At 44.3% G+C, this 21,304-nt stretch overlaps 1 protein-coding gene across 1 annotated transcript in view; it reads left to right on the top strand.

The window, feature by feature from the left end:
* The window catches only part of col17a1b (collagen, type XVII, alpha 1b), a 29,767-nt gene extending 9,424 nt beyond the window's left edge, over window positions 1–20,343 (top strand). The window contains exons 17-56 of the mRNA XM_079729779.1: window positions 1,036–1,887; window positions 2,317–2,367; window positions 2,464–2,490; window positions 2,581–2,607; window positions 2,714–2,767; window positions 3,064–3,168; window positions 3,558–3,611; window positions 3,888–3,914; window positions 4,017–4,070; window positions 4,212–4,244; window positions 4,378–4,404; window positions 4,493–4,546; window positions 4,902–4,937; window positions 5,373–5,444; window positions 8,064–8,090; window positions 8,218–8,253; window positions 8,519–8,554; window positions 8,816–8,896; window positions 9,274–9,309; window positions 9,723–9,797; window positions 10,256–10,336; window positions 10,675–10,725; window positions 11,045–11,107; window positions 11,301–11,360; window positions 11,718–11,744; window positions 11,893–11,952; window positions 12,166–12,243; window positions 12,641–12,688; window positions 12,777–12,893; window positions 13,368–13,487; window positions 13,766–13,870; window positions 14,147–14,299; window positions 14,786–14,914; window positions 15,529–15,717; window positions 16,175–16,318; window positions 16,788–17,027; window positions 17,792–17,956; window positions 18,329–18,409; window positions 18,632–18,715; window positions 19,029–20,343. Coding sequence (XP_079585905.1) covers window positions 1,036–1,887; window positions 2,317–2,367; window positions 2,464–2,490; window positions 2,581–2,607; window positions 2,714–2,767; window positions 3,064–3,168; window positions 3,558–3,611; window positions 3,888–3,914; window positions 4,017–4,070; window positions 4,212–4,244; window positions 4,378–4,404; window positions 4,493–4,546; window positions 4,902–4,937; window positions 5,373–5,444; window positions 8,064–8,090; window positions 8,218–8,253; window positions 8,519–8,554; window positions 8,816–8,896; window positions 9,274–9,309; window positions 9,723–9,797; window positions 10,256–10,336; window positions 10,675–10,725; window positions 11,045–11,107; window positions 11,301–11,360; window positions 11,718–11,744; window positions 11,893–11,952; window positions 12,166–12,243; window positions 12,641–12,688; window positions 12,777–12,893; window positions 13,368–13,487; window positions 13,766–13,870; window positions 14,147–14,299; window positions 14,786–14,914; window positions 15,529–15,717; window positions 16,175–16,318; window positions 16,788–17,027; window positions 17,792–17,956; window positions 18,329–18,409; window positions 18,632–18,715; window positions 19,029–19,081 — 3,812 coding nt within the window. The 3' untranslated portion in view covers window positions 19,082–20,343. The remainder of the gene's footprint in view (window positions 1–1,035; window positions 1,888–2,316; window positions 2,368–2,463; window positions 2,491–2,580; window positions 2,608–2,713; window positions 2,768–3,063; window positions 3,169–3,557; window positions 3,612–3,887; window positions 3,915–4,016; window positions 4,071–4,211; window positions 4,245–4,377; window positions 4,405–4,492; window positions 4,547–4,901; window positions 4,938–5,372; window positions 5,445–8,063; window positions 8,091–8,217; window positions 8,254–8,518; window positions 8,555–8,815; window positions 8,897–9,273; window positions 9,310–9,722; window positions 9,798–10,255; window positions 10,337–10,674; window positions 10,726–11,044; window positions 11,108–11,300; window positions 11,361–11,717; window positions 11,745–11,892; window positions 11,953–12,165; window positions 12,244–12,640; window positions 12,689–12,776; window positions 12,894–13,367; window positions 13,488–13,765; window positions 13,871–14,146; window positions 14,300–14,785; window positions 14,915–15,528; window positions 15,718–16,174; window positions 16,319–16,787; window positions 17,028–17,791; window positions 17,957–18,328; window positions 18,410–18,631; window positions 18,716–19,028) is intronic.
* The last annotated feature ends 961 nt before the right edge of the window (window positions 20,344–21,304 follow it).

The raw sequence follows: 21,304 nt of genomic DNA, 5'->3' as shown, positions 1-21,304 counted from the left end.
AGGAGTTAGTGTCTGGACCTCGGTCCTGCCCTCGTGAAACGCTTGCTCACACTGGAACGGACCGGGGAGGACAGATTCACATGATGGTAACAGCTTTAACACCAGGAAATGAAGACCTAATCAAAGCTGACACGGGGCGGGGTCACAGGTCTGGTTCCCATTGTCAGTTGGACATGTTCAAGATTACATCATTGCCAACAGTCTCTCTCTCTCTCTGTCTCTGTCTCTGTCTCTGTCTCTGTCTCTATCTCTGTCTCTCTCTCTCTCTCTCTCTCTCTCTCTCTCTCTCTCAATCTCTCTCTCTCTCTCTCTCTCTCTCAATCTCCCTCTCTTTCTCTCTCTCTCTCTGTCGCTTTCTCTCTCTCTCTCTCTCTCTTTCTCTCTCTCTCTCTCTCTCTCTCTCTCTCTCTCCTTCAGACTTGCTGACATAGAGACAAGTTCAGATGTAACATATTTATGTTAGAGTCTTTCTTCAATTTTAGAACCGTTAACTGTCTTGGTCGTGGTCGTGTGTATTTTAAGAAGCACAAGTTGACACAAAGTTGGTGAATGTTTAGTCAACTCAAAACATTCTCAGGTCATGTCAAGTCAATTGTCTGAAGGGCTCCACAGCCCCACACTGTACCACACTCCCCAACGCCCCCTAGTTAATGCAAGCCGCTAGTTTATTTAATGGTATTAATTAGGTATTATTTATAATTGAACAGGGATCAGTGCTATCAGAATTAATTGAAATAAGTTATCTATTTAGGTATTAGGTATCTATGTCTTTTCCAATTCATCAGCAGTCCATTCATTACGGACTAGGTTTGATTGAGTATCACTTTGATTATTTTAAAGTCAATATAATGACAAATAGGTTCACCCTGTTCTCTTATTGACATTAGAAAAGTAGGCTTAAAAAAGGCTTTTTTGAAGAGAAAATATATATAGGGTAAGACACATAGGTCTCACACTATAGGACGAGCACTGCAGATACAACCATGCAACGACACTGTGCGTGTTGACTAACCTTCCCTGCCCTCTGCTCCCCAGCTGAGGACGTGAGGAGGCTGAAGAACCGCGTCTCGGCCCTGGAGGCGGAGTCCTCGGTGGCGTCCGTGCGCTCCAGTCGTCTCTCGGCCTCAGACAACCAGATCCACCTGATCAACGTCGGTGGTGCCGGGGCTGGCACCGCTGGTGGTGCTGCCGCTGCTGCTGGTGCTGGTGGAGGTGTTGCTGCAGGCCATGGTGCTGCAGGTGGTGGTGCAGGCGGTGGGGGTGCAGGTGGTGTTATAGGGGCTGGTGGTGTTGGTGGAGGAGGAACAGGCACCCACTTAGACAACGACATCACGCTGCAGATGGGTGGAGGAACTCACGCCGGCACTGGTGTTGGAGTCAGCACTGGCTTTGCTGGTGGGGCTGGTTCTGTTGCTGGTGCTGGTGCTGGTGGTACTGGTCATGCTGGTGGTGCTGGTTCTGTTGCTGGTGCGGGAGCTGGACATGCTGGTGGTACTGGCGGTGGCGGTGGTAACACTAATATCTACATCAATGGTGGTTATGGTGGTTATGGTGTTGGTCATACTGGCGGCACTGGTTCTGTTGCTGGTGGTTACGGAGGTGGTGCTGGTCATGCTGGCGGTACTGGTTCTGTTGCTGGTGGTCGCTATGGTGTTACTGGTGTTAGTGGTGGTACTAGTTATGCTGGCACAGGCGAAGGTGGTAGCGCTACCAGGATCGGAGTCGGTACGGGTGTTAATGTAGGTGCCGCTGGAGGCACTGGTGGTGTCAGTGGTGGAAGTGGTGGAGTTGGCGTTGGCATGGGAACGGGATATGTTGACAGTCAAGTCCTTCAGCAGACCATCCAGCAGATGCTGCAAACTGAAATGCAGTCGCACTCCTTCAGAGGTGAGACATAAACACAATCCTCAAAAACACAATCCTCACAAACATCACAAGCACAGCCCTCACAAACATCACAAACTCTCCTCACAAACATCACAAACACAGTCCTCACAAACACGGTCCACACAAACATCACAAGCACAGTCCTCACAAACATCACAAACACAGTCCTCACAAACATCACAAACACTCCTCACAAACACAGTCCACGCAAACATCACAAACACAGTCTTCACAAACACTGTCCTCACAAACACAGTCCTCACAAACACAGTCCTCACAAACATCACAAACACAGTCCTCACAAACATGACAACCACAGTCCTCACAACAACAGTCATCACAAAGCACGCAGGGATGCTACATATTATACAGTATACAGATCCATACGCATACAGCATATGGTTTTATAACCTTGTCCAATGATTCCAGCTCTGATAATGGCTTCGTCTAGAGGAGAGAGAGGGGAGCCGGGGGCCAGAGGTAAACATACAGTATAACAACACCTGTTCATGGTATCTAAGCACTCCTCATTCAGCCAACTATTAACCTGGGTCATGTAATGTCCATCATATTCAGGAGATTCAGGAAGCCCAGGATTGAAAGGTCAGTCCTCGAATACAAACCAATTCAATAGTATTTCTTCAGAATACTGTTAATATATCAATATTCTGAATTATCTACATTTCTTTACAGGTGATAGTGGATTTTCAGGAGCCCCAGGTAAATAGAACACTATCAACATGGCATGATGTGCATGTTGACATTACGCTTTAAAAACATAGCACAGGCTCACAATGCATCATTGACCTTTGAACTTTGACCTTAGGTGCTCCAGGTCATCCCGGCCCCGAGGGGCCAAAAGGACAAAAAGGAAGTGAAGGTAACGAAATCCATCTTGAACCCGATGTGCGTCAACTGCTCTACACATCGCTTCTAATTCTGTGGCACATTTGGTTGTGTGGGTGCATGTGTTTGTGTGGGTGCATGTGTTTGTGTGGGTGCATTTGTTTGTGAACGTGTGTGTGTCTGTGTCTGTGTGTGTGTGTGTGTGTGTGCGTGTGTGTGCGTGTGTGTGTGTGTGTGTGTGTGTGGGTGCGTGCGCATGCTTAAGCAAGCGCTTGCACGTGTGTGTGTGTGTGTGTGTGCATGCTGATGTGTTTAATGTGTCTCAAACAGGGGAGCATGGGTCAGAGGGGCCCCAGGGCATCAGGGGACGTGACGGGGCCACCGGCCCCAGGGGAGAACCCGGGATCTCTGGCTTCGGAGAGAAGGGGGAGAGAGGTGGGTGTTGATCTCACTGCAGTGTCACCTTTTATTTTTTTGGCCCATATAGAAGTGAGGAAAAACATCAATCATGACTGTGAGGGCAGGTCTGTTTGATGTGCCACAGTGGAAGAGTATCCAAAATAAGTAAACGAGCAATGTCTGTGATGTAAGGCTCCTGTTGCTTACTTACTTACTTACTTACTTACTTACTTACTTACGTATTCCTCTTAATTCCTGGGGGACATAAGGCTGCTAAGCAAATGCCATTACTATTTATTTGGATACAGTATATATAAGATTGGCGTTCCCTAAAGGTCATTAGTTGCATTAGAGGGGATAGCGCTAACCCCTTCAAGGAGAGGATTGTATTTATTCATTTAAACCTTTATGTTTGTGTGTAACAGGTTCTCCAGGAACCAACGGACTCGCTGGCTCTGTGGGCTCATCTGGGCCTAAAGGTGAGAACTCTACCTGATAACCATGATCATCACACTAGATGAACAGATAGTAGAGGTTTTGTTAATGAGCATAATCAATGTATTCTATTGTAAGTGCGCTGTGAGTCAACACTTACCATGATGACAATTCTCTTTTCTTCCATTTAAAATGTTTATCTTTGTTTTGCATTAAATTACTTTCTAATTCTATCTAACATTTAATGCACAAGGCTTGCTGTTAATACCAATGCGATATTGTATTACTTAAAAAATAAATAATTCTCCTCTGTGTTCCAGGTTCTTCTGGCACACCTGGGATACCAGGTGAGTTTATTTTATTTTAGATCAACATCTCTTTAACATCAAACGCGTCTGTTAGTTGCTCAGATGTGTTTACATATGTTTACGATAACTTGTCGTTTCCAGGACAACCCGGTCCTAACGGCTTCCGAGGAGAGGCGGGACCACCCGGGCTTAAAGGTACGATATTTCAAAAAACATGTATAAATGATCCGACCAATCACCATGTCTCGATTGCTTAATACCGCAAGTTGATTGGTTAATCATTGGTACTGTATTCTATTCATTTTGCCACAATAATGGTTCTCATTGACTCTTTAGGGGACAGAGGGAGTGGATCTCCAGGAATCAAAGGTTGGTCGTAGCCTAACGGCTACTATTAATGTAGGATAAATGTTTATGCACCTAAATATGAAACATGAATTAGACAGAGAATATGGCTGCAGGATTTGGGGCTTACAAAGCAATTTGTCTTTGTTGTGTTTAGGGGACCGAGGTGAAAAGGGACAAGGAGGTAAGATAAAATGCCGTCACTGATTTTGAGCAGTGTTAGCATGTAGACTAGCGTGTCACCTCACCTCACACCCCACTGTGTCCTGTAGGTAATACTGGTTTATCAGGACTTCCGGGACTGGACGGACCAAAAGGATCTAGAGGTGAGTGTGCGTGGGTTAGAGAGTGAGTGACCAGTCCTTAAGTGTTCCTCAACGTTGAATTACTGAGAAGAGAGGGTCTTTTTATTACCCTCTACCTTTACCTTAATGGCATTTTCTTGGTTGGTATTGGTGATGTAGTGAACTATTTATTCCACCAGGGGAGCCAGAGAAGGCCTGACTCAGGCAGGTCAGATATAGGCATTAGTGTTGCAGAGAGGGACTAATGTTTTGATTTACTGGCCTAGTAGAAACCTGCCTGTACAAATACATCAAAAGGACTAAACCTAATTATCTGAATTTGAATTGACACATTTACTATTTCCCCATAAACCTCACTCATTGTTTCTTGAAATAGGTGTTCCTGGAATTGATGGACAGAGAGGACCCGCAGGTATACACAAAACATTATTTAATTATTTAAATTATAAACTAATAACACTTTCCTCCTATGAACAGGCTAGCATGTTGTTATGTGAATTATGTTCAGCACGTATTAAAGTTAATGTTGATGCCTCTTCGTTCAAAGCCCGGTTACCTTGTTCCTTGTTCACCTGTGTATTGCTTTTACCTGCTGTGCAACCTCATTTAAATAAAGTAAATCAGGGTTAGGCCTATGTTGTAGATTAATCATTCTGTTAAAATTCTGTTTGATTCCATGTTAGGTTTAGGTGAGGCTTAGGGTTGGATTATGGTAAGCATTAGGCAAGGGCGAGAGTTTCTGATCCTTCTGTTAATATTTTGTTTGATTCCCATGTTATTGGTAGTGTAGGCTAGGGCTAGGTTTCTTTCCATTATTTTTTTTATTTATATTGTGTATGATTGACAGGTGAGCAAGGAGCTTCCGGCCCACCTGGAATCAGAGGACCCGCAGGACCACCTGGAGACGCTGGTAACACAGGTAACACATTACGGCCTATAGAACACACTGTTTCTCTCACAGTGAAGACACCTAGAAACACCCTAAAGAACACACTCTTGATGAGGCCCCGTCTACAAGGGGCGAAAACAATCCGTTTTCCTTTGATAAGGTTCAGGAATATCTCTGTAAGACGGATTCATTGCGAAACCACATCGAGCTGTAGAAACGCTTCAGTACACTTTGCAGGCCCTTAAGGGGCGCTGCTTCTGCTACAGAAGTCCAGCAAAAAAAAGAAGAAGAAGAGGCGAGCATGCGCATAAAGCCTGCGTGCTGTTTACAAACAGAGGGCCCTATTTTAACAGTCTGAAACGCAAGTGAGAAGCGCCAAATGCAAGTAGCTTTGTGGGCGGTTCTATGGCGTTGTTGCTATTATACCGGCGGATAAATGACTCTTGCGCCCGACGCAAATCTAAAAAGGGTTGCCCTGAAGTAGCCTAATTACCCGTAGGTGTGGTTTGGGCGTAACTCACAATAAACCAATGAGAGTGCCATCTCCCATCCCCTTTAAGAGCCATGAGCGCATTTGAATCTGACGAGTTGATATTTTGACAGCGCGTCTGCAGTCTCCGATGAGACAGATGCATGACCACATGAATTTCAAACTTCAAATGGCTCAGTTGATGGCCAATTAATATGACCTAATTCACACATGGAATAGCGTTTTCTTCGACAACTTCAGAAATACTGAGTCCTCAAATAAATTTCGGCAAAGAAAACTTAACACACATATGATATGCGGTAACTGTGGTTCTGTTGAATGATATGCGCAATACATTAACAAACATAGTTTTTTACGATGTTTGTTAATGTATTGCGCATGCATTATCGTTATCGACTTGTGTTTCTAATATGCATGTGTCCCCCCGTTAATATACATTGCCATGGACTGTATTATGCGTTACGTGTTTAGGTTGCGTGTGTTTAAACAGATGGATGCACACACCGCATTCATTAATTATTTTACACATACACACACGCGCGCCCGCATTCATTCATTCTTTTTATCATTCACTCGCGGTAAAACAATAATTTCTCACGATCAAATACTCATCAATCCTAAAAGGGATGGGCTTGTACACGATGTCTGTGTCAAGGAAATATGTGTTTGCTGTACGGTGTTTGCAGATGCTTTGATTTAAAAGTACAACTTATTACCGCTGTATCAGCTGTTCTTTCCCAAATAATTTACCAAGAATGTGTGGCTAGGTAGATGAGACAAGCAAAGTGTATGCGCGAGGTGCACAAGCAACATTATGCATGCTCCCTTAAAATAGCATCTGAACAACTGACTTTCTACCCCACTGACTTTATACCAGGTATTTCCTGGTTTGTGGCGGAATTGTTTGCTGAAACTGCAAAATAGCACCATGCGTGTTTGCGCCAGAACACGACTCCTTCTTTCGCTGAACCGCCCCTTGGGGCGCACGATCATTCCCTAATTTAACGACGCGTGCCTGTGGAGGAAAAAGAACAGTTGCAAACTTGCAACGACACATGCGTCCGGGTAGAAAGTTAATTGTGCTGGATGCAAGATAGGGCCCATACAGTCCGAGAGGAACAAGTAACATGGCGAAAACGATCTTTTCCCTTCCGTTTTCCTTTGAAACGTTTCAGGAATATCAATATCTATAATAAAGTGGCATAATTTTCGGGCACTGGATTCAAATAATCCAGTCATTTACTGACGCAAATGACATTTAGAAATCTTTAGCGTAGTGTCCGAATTCTTGTTTGTTCGTTCCCTATATAGTTCACTATATCATAAACACTATATAGGGAATAGTAAGTGATTTCGAGCTTATGTTTGTAAGCAGAAGTTGAGCAGCAGAAGCAGGGGCCTTATGGGCCTTGAATGTGTACTACAGCGTTTCTACAGCTCGATGCTTTCGAGTCCGTCTTTACGGAGATATTCCTGAACCGCATTAAATGAAAACTGATTGTTATTGCCCGTGTAGACGGGGCCTGAATCACACCCAACAGAACAGAATATATAGTCTCACAGTGAAGACACATAGAATCACACCCAACAGAACCCACTCTATAGCCTCACAGTGGAGAAACATAGGATCACACCCTACAGAACACACTCTAGTCTCACAGTGAAGACACATACAGGTGAGTAAAGGGCATTGAAGAGCAGGTCGTTCATTTGCACACCATTCTTCTATTTTAGACACTGCATCTGTATGTTGTTTGTGTTCATGACTGTACATTATATTGTCACGTTTATTTAGTATTGAATGTATATGAATTGTATTGCTTATTCCTCATGTATATATATATGTACATATATCCTATTCTTTATTATATTATATATCTCTTATATTATTTGTTTTCTGTTCAATTAATTTGATTTTGATGTGATTTCCCTGGGCACTATACTAAATGCATAATGAATACACTCACACACACACACGCACACACACACACACACACACACACACACGCACACACACACACACACACACACACACTCACACACACACACACACACACACAGAGTGCTGGTAGTGCAGCACTGGTAGTGTGGTCCAACCACCACCTTATAGGCTCTGGGTTGATGAGGATTAATCAAACAACTTTCCTCCTTCCCTATAGGCACCCCAGGGCTACAGGGACCGCCAGGTGTGTGTTTTTACCCCCTGATACTAAACCTAAAAACTAGTTTCAATAGGTCATTTAGCACCTTAAGAGTCTGCATGTCAAAGCTCTTGTTTGTTCCTTTGCTAAAACATGCTCCCTATTTACGTAGGTATACCGGGTACTCCGGGACACCCAGGATCTAGGGGTAAGACATTTATTGTTGTCCGCCTCAGATGACAACATCTACTGTCCACTATTTACTCAGTTGTTTTAGGAACGATGAATCTTTTGTAACGGCTCCAATATTGATTGCATGCTTTGATTGTTCTCAGCCTCACGGGTGTGAATTGCTTTGGATAAAAGCGTAGTCTGCTCAACGACTCAATGCAATGCGATTATAGAGGTCTTATGATATCATATTGGATATACAGATGGACAGGGTGTGAATCCTTACCCTGTGTGTGTTTCAGGTCAAACTGGTGAACCAGGAAGAGTCATCAATGCAGGTAAAACGAGAGCTGAGGAATACGATAGGAACTAGAAAGGCTGTATAATGGTTATAGAGGGGAAGGAAAGCAGGAGGGTCTTCTAATGGTTCTGGTTTTGAATGACAATGACTAAATCTAACCTGGCCGTCCTCACTCCACTCTGCACCTTAATAACATGTGCCTGGAATATTCAGTGTAATCCAGTGCTTTGGATAAAGCGCTTCTTTTTACCTTGAAATGTTTTGGTGTTCCTCATGTTTGCTGTGATGTTGTCCCCAGCTGGCTCCAGCTCTGTGGGCATCCCCGGACCCCCTGGTTCTTCTGGGCCCCCCGGACCTGCCGGATCCCCTGGACTATCAGGTCTCTGCTCTGACCTCTAGTACGATACTCTAGTCCTGGTCCCGGATCCAGAGATATCACTGAACACATAACACACTAACTCAAACGACCTGCATCCCCAAACCATCTACCAAACTACATCAAACCACCATTCAAACCATTCAATTCAAACACATTAAACAGCACTCCTCTATCCGTTAAGATATATTATTGTTATTAACTATACATATTGATCATGATACAAAAGTGTCTAAAGTGTCCATCACTTACAACCTTGATCGAACCCAAACACAAACCATAACGTGTAGCACTCCTTCATATATTATACATTGCGTAGAATCAATCAATTTTATTGCATTTGTTTATTTGTTAATTGCTCATTTGTTTTGGTTTTTTAGGTCCCATTGGCCCTGCTGGTCTTCCTGGCCCAGCTGGTATGTCGTCTCATATTGATTAATCTTAATTGGAATCCCTAACCCCTATTTATAAACCCTAAACCAATTGGAAGTGCAGTGTTACTTAGCAACCAGGCCAACAGCTACCAGCTAGACATCTGAACAATAAATAAAATAAATAGGCAGAAATGTAATTGATATGTATTTGTTACCTATAAACATGTCACAATATTGTATGTATGCACAAAATAGTTACACTATACAACTGTAAAAATATATACCAATACAATATTACATCATCTTATTAAGGCTACTGGGAAATGTCTCTGGGGGTTAGATTGCAGTACGTACTCTCCACCACTAGGTGGAGAGTACGTAGAAGCTGACGGTGGCTGAGACTGATGCATAGTCATGGTCTACATCATGACTGCATGTGTGTTCATGTCCTAAAGGTCCTAGAGGTGCCAAGGGAGACCCAGGAATATCAGTGAGAACTACAGAGACCGTTAGCTCATCCAGAGCTGAAAGTGAGTCCCACACACACACACACACACACACACACACACACACACACACACACACACACACACACACACACACACACACACACACACACACACACACACACACACACACACACACACACACACACACCTGTTCAGAATCTCTTTGAGGGCCCCTTCTGGAAGACACAGGGTCCCACCTGCATCATGTATAATGAAAAAGTCTTCATCTTTGAGATCAACATTAGTTTGTTCCTGATTAAAGCATAACCACACCTCTGTGATAAAGAACACACAGGGAACTATAAGCCATTCAATCTTATCTTAAGGGTTTGGCGGCAACCCTAGACTGCCCTCACGGCCCTCGTTAAGATGCGTCATCATACTTTCTTGCGTCAGCGGGAACATCGTGATCATTAACCGCACGGCGGGGCCCCCTTCTACTGCTGTAATGGGTTCCTCTGTGTGTCTGTGTTTATCAGGACAGTTTGGACAGTCATCTACTGCTGCGGTCCCCGGACCTCCTGGTCCACCGGGACATCCTGGGACACCGGGACGTCCAGGTAACCAAACACGACCCACGCGATAAGATTCAAAATGGCACGGGCCCCATACCAAGTTCATGGCATTCACATGGAGGAACAATGCCAGGCGTCGCCGTTATATATTAGCCGTCCCTTTATTTTTATTTTTTTCTTTGAATGTTATGTTTTAATCAGACATTTTATTCGTATTCTATTTTTTTCTTTATTGCCATTGTTAACTTGGCTAACTTAAAATGTTAGCCACTTTCAGTGTCTAGTGAAGCGCTATATAAATAAATCCATTATCATTATTATTATTAACTTAGCAGTGCCTTTATCCTTTAAAATGTATCGAATGTATGTGTTCATTCCTTCAGGGGATTCGATACCAGGACCCCAGGGACCCCCCGGTCCCCCTGGAGTGTCAGGTAAGTGTCAACGCCGCGTTCAACGCCCCAGTGTCTTGGTGCACGTCCTGCCCTGGGCCCTATTCCACTAGCGGCCCTAGTAGTGCCATCCTGGTTAGTTTAGAACCGAGATGGAATCAATATGGCCGCTTGGTGAATAAGGCCCTTACATTCCTGAAATCTGAAATGCTGCATTTTTCTCCTTTATTGGTAACCAATAATATGCAATATCCAAAGGAGACACATAAGGCAATGGGGTTTAGGTTGTACAACAGGTAGGGCGGAGCTACGCAATACCAGGTTTGGTTTTGAATACAACATTCTATTGATGATACATTAGGTTTTGGAAGACAAGGTCCTAAAGGAGAGAGAGGAGAACCCGGCAGCTCTGTGTCCAGCTCAGGTACAGATCAATAATCAATCATTCAAGCATTGGGATCGGCCTTCAATCACAAAAACTATCAACCCTCATCAACCTGGATTACATACTGTGTATAGGCGAGCACCATTTGCAGAGAACGTATTTCAATAATTGTTTGCTGTACATCGCATCGTGTGTGACACGGGGCCACTGCTGACTGCAGGTTTCATTGCAGGGACATACTTCACTGGAGCCCCAGGAGCTCCAGGTCCTCCGGGTCCCAAGGGGTCCTCAGGTGAGGGGTCTACTTTAGACATCAAAGGGGTTATCTGAGAAATCACAAATATCCCATCTGATCATTGATTCGTAGCTAGGGGTTTGTGCTAGTTGTTCGGTGTCGTGTTCATTGTTCAATATACTGCGGGTCCCACCCCAAGATTTTGATGGACAAGTTTAAATCCTATGAATTGTCCGATTTAGTCAGACTGGCACTTGTGGTGGCCTATAAAATTGCAGAAGATGGCATTCACCTTCTCAGGCCCCCCACAGTAGACACACCCTTTAGTGTGGCCAATACGTCTCATAACAATGGTGATCTTCTTCTGTCCCAGTGTCACTCAGTCACCATATTTACTTGTGTTTTGAATTTCAGGTTCTCCTGGACCAATGGGATACCAAGGTCAACATCTTATTCTTGTAATATAATTATTAAAAGAGAGATTTGTCGTCGTGTTTGACCCTGAATTCAGTTTACTTATTCAACGAGCAAAAACCAACTTAACAGTGATATCTTACACCTGGTTTAACTGATGTGTTTCTGTCTATAGGTGAAAAGGGAGAACAAGGAACGCCTGGCACTCCTGGAAGATCAGGAAGCTCCGACAGAGGTACAGTCATTCATTCACCCATCCATTCATTCATGTAGTCTCAAAAATCTACAAATGAATAATACTAGTAGAAACCCAGAACCACACACACACACACACACACACCCACACACAGTTTACTTATTGTATGGTAAGCATTAGTGGACTGTAGTTGGTGTTCATATGCCCTTGTGATCTCATGCTGTACTAACAAGCTGTCGGGGTCCTCCACAGTGGTGTCTTACGGTGGCAGTCAGGGGGCCCCAGGACCACCCGGGCCCCCAGGCCCTCAGGGACCAATGGGATACAAAGGTAATCCTGATGACAAACCCATGAGCTCTGAAAGCCAAGATGCAGCAACGCACACCTCAGCGTGATTTAATTCCAATGGATAAATTGCTTTTTATGTCACGTTTTTACCTTCAGTTATATAATGTGTCTCATTGATCACTCACAATGTGCATTTGCGCTGCGCGTCCATACTTGACATATCATAAATGATCATTGTTCATGTATTATTCATATAAACTGTTCCTATCATATAAACTGTACAGGTTACAAATACTATAATATGTATTTGTCTTTAGATACATTTATTGTATGCTGCTGTTTCGACCGAATGTTCCCTTGGGGATGTATAGATTACTCATCGGTCTGTCTTTCTTTCTGTCTGTCTGTCTCTCTCTGTCTGTCTGATTGTCTAACAAAGGGGACACTGGATCACCTGGTGTTCCTGGTATCGCCGGCTCCTCAAGAGGTAACAGCTAACTAGCTCATAACACACAGCACTAGTAGTACACACGTCCCACCTGCTTGATTTATTTCGTTTTATCCTTTACTATCAGGCACCTACTCGGCCACCTCTGGACCCCCAGGACCCCCCGGTCTCCCGGGAGCTCCTGGTCACCCTGGATCCTTCTCCTCCTCCGTTGAGATGCGGCAGTACATCAGCGAATACCTCAGTAAGAACCGGCCCCTCGAGCCCCCAGAGCCCCCCCCTGGAGGCCCCAATGTGTTGTATGACTCTCTGGGTTCTCTGTCACTGGGCCGCCCATTAAAAACAGGAGGTAGAATTGCTCATTTCATGTTCTCGATATTTCCAAATCTGGGTTTTGTTAGTCTTCGAAATAGCTAGCAGTTAAAAAAAATAAACGTACACCCAATGGCTGTTTTGTGGGTTCAAGCATTTGCTTCACCCCTCTATATATATTCATAACAATTACAATTACAACTAGGGCATTTGCCGTATAAATCGTATGCCGTAGGGCTGAGATTACAATGTTCCATGGGATCCCTGTGTGACCAAGTGACATATGGCGTGTTGGGTCACAACTGGAACCACTGGGACTAGCAGATTCAGTGCATGGCGAGGTAAACGACACCCACGGGAGCTGTAGATGATGCACTGTAACGCAGTATCCACTTATCTTCTACAGGCAGGAGCAGACAGTCCAGCATCCCCGGCCCCCCAGGCCCTCCAGGGCCCCCGGGAATACCGGGAACCTACTCCGGATCCCTGGAGGATTTGTCCTCTCGCATCATTGTCTACTTGCAGCGTGAGCAAATTATTCTTTCCCTATTTACCAGCAGGGGTCACGTCAAGTCACGTTGAAAACCCACCCAGATGTAGACTTGTACCAACTGGTTGTTGTGGTAGGGTGATGGACCGTCTACCCATCATGCATCTGGGTTGGGCTTACCAGGCTTGTAATGGATCATCAAACTCACAGCTGTTTGTGGTTTCAAATAGGACGAGCCCTTTAATAACATTACGCTTATAATGCAGAAGAATAGTAGGATGAAGAAAGAAGTATTAACAACGTTTCTCTTTCAGGTTCTGGGTCTGGTTTCAGCATAGGGGCCCAGGGCCCCCCCGGACCACCTGGCCCACCAGGATCAGGATCACTCACCCTCAACGCTCTCATCACTATGCTACAGAGTAAGACCCAAAACCACATCAGAACCTTGAACTGAACATTAGCACCGCAAGCCTTCTGAGGGCTGTAAATGATGCTAACAATGAACGCCTGATGGATAATACAAGAACAAACCAGAACACCGACACACCACTATTGTCAGCAAAGTAAGCAAAGCGTTTAGCCTAGCTCGCTAGCTGTGTTATTACTATGTAGAGGCTCGTAAGGTGACTCAGCGAGGGCCTTCAGAGGAACATGTCTTAGTGTGTAACCGTGTCTATAACTGTGTCTGGCTTCAGGGGACGATGTCAGAAGGTACATGACAGGCCCACAAGGACCTCGAGGACTTCCAGGGACCCAAGGTCTCCCAGGCACCCCGGGGACATCGGCAGGAGGCGTGGCCAACTATAACATCCAGGAGATAGCCACCTATGTCTTCAGAATCATGAGCGGTAAGGCGGGACATCTCCTCCTCCCTCAAAGCTAAGGTTGATAGTTCAGAGTCTTTGGAGATACATATGAAGTGTTTGATAATCTCTATAGACCCCATACGTGTATATCAGTGTTTTCCCAACCGTTTCTGTTGTGTGTACCCCCACAGTACTGTTGAAGTACCCCCTTCATCAACACCTTCAGATCACAAATATTTGAATCTGAAACTCATATTACATTATCATTTTAATAATTATTGATAGGATAGTGAACTAGGTTGTTACAATGGAACAAGCTGAAGCAAGCATTTTTGTAATGTTCATTGCTTCATACCTAGTAAGTATATGTCCCCCCCCTTCTCAGAATGGTATTGCTCAGAACAAGCCGGTGTTTTATTGTGCCTTTGAAAAAAAAAAAAAAAAACTTCAACCTTGACTGTAACGCTCCACTGTTGGCCAGTGTGGGGGTAGAAGCCTCACGCCGTCCTGACCTCCTGTGTGTTTCAGAGAGAGGGATGACCAACGGGGGACAGCCCGGGCCCCAGGGGCCCCAGGGGCCCCAGGGGCCCCGTGGCCCCCCAGGTCCAGGCCATGGAACCACTACCGCCACCATTGACTACGATGCTCTCACCAGAAGTAAGATGAGTCTGCCCTGACCATTTGGGTTCTCCACACACGACACCATCCCTGCTTTCACACGCTCCACCAGCAGCGCTTCTACGTTCTACGTGGAGCCACCCGGTGCCCCGGGCGGCTGCCCTAACCCTTGCCTAAAACCGCCACTGCGCTCCACACAGGCTTTTGTGAATAGTCATACTGTATATTTTGCAAAACACTTTACACTGATACAAACGTGTTGAATGGTTGATAATCGCTAGACAGTGATATGTAGTCGAGATAGTTGATATGTAAATGTACTATAATTTAGATTTGATATAGATATTTTTGATATATGATTTTGTTTAAATTGAGATATAATTGAGATTTAATTAAGTAGGAAATAATATTTAAATTAGATGGGGATATGCCAACTAGAATGAGATGTTGTTTAGATTCCGTAAACAATATGTAAATTTGATGTGCCAATTAGACAATATAGTAGTAATTATGCTGTGATGCAAGATAATCAAGATGTGATTTAACTGTAAATCAGATGTCAATGGAGTAAGCAGTTGAAAAAGTCCACCCTGGTCACTCACCCGGCCGCCGTCACGTCCTCATCCCTCCCGTGGCGTCTCCTTCCTCCTCAGACTCAGAGTTCAGGGTGCTGGTGGCCCGCGCCACAGGGCGGCCCGGCCTACCTGGGCCCCCAGGGTTCTCAGGAGCGCCCGGCCCTCAGGGGCCTCCAGGGCCCCCAGGTGTCTCCTCCATCTCCACCGTTTACGGGTCTTCGGGTCAGGGCAGCTACAGGGTGGAGGACATCCAGAAGTACTTGCAGAGTGAGTGTGAAGGCTGGGAGGAGTTTGGATGAAACTTTATTAGTCCCAGATGGGAACGTTCAGGAGTTACAACAGAAGGTCCCGGACGCAAGAGATCCACAGTTATAATAAATCTATAGAGAAGATATATCTATAAAAATGGAACGGTAGTCATTTTAAAGCAATAAATACAGGATAAAATATAAATATATATATAGATTGTTACATATGATGCCATGTATGTATTTAGTTCAAAATTATTTTGCTCATTAACATGAGCATTAACATTAACACAACGCTTTTATCCAGAGCAACATCCAGTTAAGACCCAAAAAGAATGTCTCCCCATTGATTAAATCGTTTACGAACAAAAACATTGCAGTAATAAAGTATTTTTGATTCTGGTTTTGATTGCATGACCCAATACATGTGACTCTTTCACTCTCTCTCCCTTTCTCTCTCTCCCTCTCTCTCTCAGGCTCCGGGTTCAGAGATCTCCAGGGGCCTCCTGGTCCTCCAGGCCCTCAGGGGCCCCCAGGTCAGTCCACAGGCGTAGTGACCTACAGTGGAATCCAGCAGCCCAGAGAAATCATCCGACTAGAGCTCCAGGATTACCTCAGCAGTGAGTCCTTCACACTCTCACACACTCAGCTTGATGCCTAGTGACTTCACGGCTCATCGTTTAATCCTCAGTTTGTGTGTGAAAACTTAAAAATAGGTTTAGATTTGAAAATAAGCATGCCATATAAACTAAGCTATGCTATCAAATGTATGATTTGAAGAGAAGGTAGGGCATCTCAGTCAAAGATGACTATAGGTTGACATTTCACAAGTAGATTTAATAAATCAATATTTAAGATTTTAAGATTTCTATATTATTTTCCATTTCCAAATTTCTTTATATTTTCTTCTTCATATTTCTTTATATTTTATTTTTTATGTTTCCATATTTCCATATTTAGGGTTAGGGTTACCTTTCCCCGACAAAAATTATATTCTATACACGAGAGGCTTTTCCAACACACACAGCACACAGTCACAGCTACCAGCTAAACTACATCTCTTACCAACAATTTCATTCCCTCTTCCAGGCGACAGTGTGCGGAGGGCCATCCAGGGCCCTCCGGGGCCCCCGGGCACGCAGGGCCCCAGGGGCTACCAGGGAGAACGCGGGCCCCCGGGGCTGGTCCAGGGCTTCCTCCAGAGCCAGAGCTTCTCCCAGGGAGCCTCGAACCGCGACTCCGAGGGCCGTGTGACCATCGACATCAGCACCCTGGCGGAGAACCTGGACTACTCCAGGGTGGCCTCCAGAGTGTCCGACTACATCAGGGGTGAGTCGTGGATATGAGGAGGTCACTCCTGGTCCCTCTTCTGTTACATACGCAGCCTCCCACCCGTTCAACCGTCGAACTGGTAGCTCGTAGATTCGAGTTTAACAAGAGTATTGTAGAGTGACAGACTACGTCAGGAGAGTCGTTTGTAGATCGTTTACTGGCGATAACTCCTCATAACTCCTCCATCACACTCCAGGACACTCAATCATCCAACCGACAAACAAGTAGCTTAAAGAGTTAAGAAGTATTATCGAGGGTTAAGCACTACATTGTTTTTTGCGTTGTTGAGTCATAACTCCTTAGTCCCACAACTAGCCACCCAAACAATAGTCTGCAGTAGAAAGAGCTCGACCCACACTGTGGTGATGGATGAAACCTCAAATTATAGACCATGGGATGACGAGCTGGCCATGTTGGTTAGAGAACCGGGTATTGGCTAAGGAATTTGTCTGGGACACCGGGGTTAGCACTCCTACTGTTGCGTTGGGATCTTTAGTGACCGCAGGACCTCGGTTTAACGTCTCATCCGAAAGACAATGCTCTTCGACAGATCAGAGGCCTGGAGGGCCAATAGGGGGCGCTCATCCCTTTGGCCTGGGTAATATAGCCATACAAATGCCCCATCCTGGGGAATTTGTGGATGTTGGCCCTCCAACATCCACCGGTCTGCCCTCTGAGGATGGACCAGGCCAGTCCTGCCTAGCCTCCAGAGAAACCCGCAGTGTTAGGCAGATCATTCACTGTTTCCAATGCCTCTACAGACCAAGGCCTGCTGCAGGACTATGTTGGGGAGGGGGCAGTGAGGACGAGAGTCAGGGCCGTCCAAGGGCCTCCCGGGCCCCCCGGTCCCCCCGGACCTATTGGCTACAGCCGGGTGATCGGGGCCTACGGCAACATCACTGCTGACCTCATGGATTTCTTCAGGAGTGAGTTTTTTTTTAATCAAAGTCATATAATCATATTCTTGCGTATTTATTTTGCTTAATTACTTCATTTTATTGTATGGTTGCTTTAGCTTTCTGCTAAATCTCAAATACACTGCACTTTCTACATTCTGCATTTTTGACATAAATTTTATCGCATGACGATTTTTCTATGTAAAGCACCTTGAGTCTGCCTCGTGTATGAACAGAGCTACATAAATAAAGTTGCCTTGCCTGATTCAACTGATGACAAAAACGGTGACAAATCAGGGGTACAAAATCCGCCAAGTACCTCACGGTCGATCTCTTTTTAAGAAGAAAAAGTATCCGAATGTGAAAATACCATGAAGGCTCTGACTGATGTTCTCCCTGCAGCATACGGTACCGTCCCGGGCCCAATGGGGGGACCTGGTCCCAAGGGAGACAGAGGATACCCAGGACCCAGGGGAGAAAAAGGTACACTGGAAGATAACTATGAATGCTTACTGCACGAGGGGCAAACCTGTTTTTTTGTGTGGGGGGGCCATGTGCCACCCTGGCTGGCCCCCCTGTCGACTCGGCCCTGGACTCTATAACCTCTCTCATGCTCCACTGTCTACTTGTTGCTAGTCCTGTGACCAGTCAAACTGTAGCACTGGATGGAAGACTTAGGGGTTGGTGGTGTGTTTCTTTTCACAGGAGAGACCGGGAATGCAGGGGCACCAGGACTACCAGGGCTCCACACCATCCACACCCAGCACCGCGTGGAGAAGAGAGACGCAGGTGCGCTCACTGACTAATACTGACGTACAGCACACAGGGCAATTACAACTGTTCATGTGGGGGCTGATGAAATCAGATCTGTACTGCATCTCATGTCACTGAGGCCACTGTCTGTGGTTTACAGGGCAACTGTGTATGAGTGTGCGAGTGGTAACCATGCCAACAGTGTGCGGGTGTACTCACCCCGGAAAACCTCAACCCAGAGAGAGCAGTTGGCTAATTCTTTAGCTTTACGCTAAATCCAACAATTTATACAATTTGAAAAAAAAAGACATACCCAGCATCTGAACTGACGTTCTCCACTCCTCCCCAGATGAAGCCCGGGAGGCCCGTCGACAGCGCCGGCGCAGGTCCACTGGGGTCTAGCAGCTCATAGGGATATATGATATTTACACATGCGTCTTTACACAATTATACACACAGCACATACAGAACCACTGGCTCATGGTAGGCTTCCTCTGCTTGCCTTGTGTAGTGAAGTCCAGTAGTGAGACACAGAGAACAGTTTGCTATGGCATAGAGAAAAAAAAAAAAAAAGCAGTTTATATCAAAATGGCTTGAATTTAGGCATTGTTGCAGGTGTTTTTAAGGTCTGTGTTCTTAAGGTCCACGCCATTTTTATAAAAGTATTTTTAGTGTTACGTTCGTTGTATTTTCCCTTTTTTATCTGGTGATAAGGCTTTGAGTAGGGATTGTTTTTTGCAGATAATCGTATTTCTTTAGGCAATAATAAGCATATGATGATATTTTGCACTACGTAAGTCTTTCTTCCTGTGTTGGCGATTTTAGTTTTAGTTAAGCCTCAATTCAGTATTTCGTTTATAAGATGTGTATGTTTTAACCTTGGGTGTCCATAATACTTAAAAAGAACTACAACATTTTTTATTCAAGATAGTTAGGAATATTTCCAGACATAACATTAAACCAAGTAAAATGTCCAAGCCTCCTATTCCTTTGAAGGCAAAGCACTTTGTTACATACAGTAGGAGAAAGCAAAGCATTCCTGTTGTAAAGCTGGGTTTAAAATGTGCTTTATTTGGCCTCAGAGGAATAAGGGGGGCTATCAGGTATCCGTGAAGGAAATAAACACTGATCAACTATCCCCTTGTAAGGTGAATGCATGCCATGCATTTGTATTGTTTGCAATCACTAGAAGGGCTGGTAGTTTTTAGTGGTAGCAGTTTCAGGAAAGCTGCTACCAAAAAAAAAATACAATTCCCTTCCTGTTTGAAGATGAACGCGAAGGTCCATATCAGCGCTATATAATTAGCATTCCAGCAAAGTGTTGTTTAGACAGTAAATCCCCCCCCCCCCCCCCCCCATCTGGCTTTAGATGTTTTTAAATCATGATCTTTTGTCAGTTTAAAAAAGCGATAAGAATAATTCACACTTTATTAGATACTTGCAATGCTAGGGCCTTATGATTACTGATTGGAATGTATATTTTTTGTATGAGAGATGAAATTGTATTTAAGTGACAGGAAAACGGTTCTAAGTTATAAAAACAATTAAATATGGAAGCAATTTTTCCCAGGTTATATTTTGAAAGGATTATGGTGTTTTGGTAACGTTTGCAAACATGATCCAATTTCTAAGACACTTAAATAAATCTATTTTTGGAATTGTGAGTCGTGATATATAATTTATATTGTGTAAACTACTTTTTAATGAGAGGAAAGTGTTCATAGACAAACACACATTTACAAGATCCGGTCGATATTTTATTTACAACAAAATGTCCATTTATAAAGACCCCTTAAATACATTTGATCAGACCTTCAAAAAAAGCATTCAGATTATTCAGCGGTAGGAAGGAACACCATCAAACCATCAAAACGGTTCCACGCACATAATAAAATAAAAGATTTGCTTCTGAAATATATGAAGGCGATGGAGTGTTTCCCAATAAAAGTCCAGCATTGAAAAAACATTTCTAATAAACCAATAAAACAAACGGCATTCTAGCAGTCGTTTTCAGTATTCTTAAGAGCCTGGCATACTTAAGGTGTGCACTGTGTATAAAACAAAAATAAAAGAAAACTATAATAACATTTCTGCCGGGATCTTTGTTTGGAGGCATTTAGTGGTCACTTAAAAATTACAGAGTTGACACACGCTCTGGACCTGATACACATACACAGAAGGTACAGAGACAACGTAATGCTGACGTTGACATCGCCAGCTTCACAAAACGCAGTACACAAGGACGGCTGGATGAGGTTTGGAGCTAGAAATGGCTTTGGGAGGGGGGGGGGGGGATATATATAAATACATCATAAAATGATATATTTATATACTGCGTACATACGACAGCATTGCATATTCTTTTAGCTCAAGGCTAATCAACAGCGCAAATAAACAGCTTTACATTCCTTCAGTATAAGGTTGTTTTGCACCCCGAATGTGAAATCAATCTCAAAGTAAAGAACTTTGCAATAATGTCAAACTTGTTCCTGATAACTCCAGAATACAAATATGGTGATTGTGATATGCAATATGTGGGTTAGCAAAAATTAAGTATGCATTAAATTGCCCTTTTTGGTAAAACTAAGCCCCTATTTAAAGATACGGCAGGCAATTTGGAGAAAA

This window comes from Pollachius pollachius (genome assembly GCF_949987615.1).
Source record: "Pollachius pollachius genome assembly, chromosome: 2".
NCBI lineage: Eukaryota > Metazoa > Chordata > Actinopteri > Gadiformes > Gadidae > Pollachius > Pollachius pollachius.
Note: the sequence above shows the minus strand (reverse complement) of the source record. Positions and strands in the feature narration are given on the sequence as shown.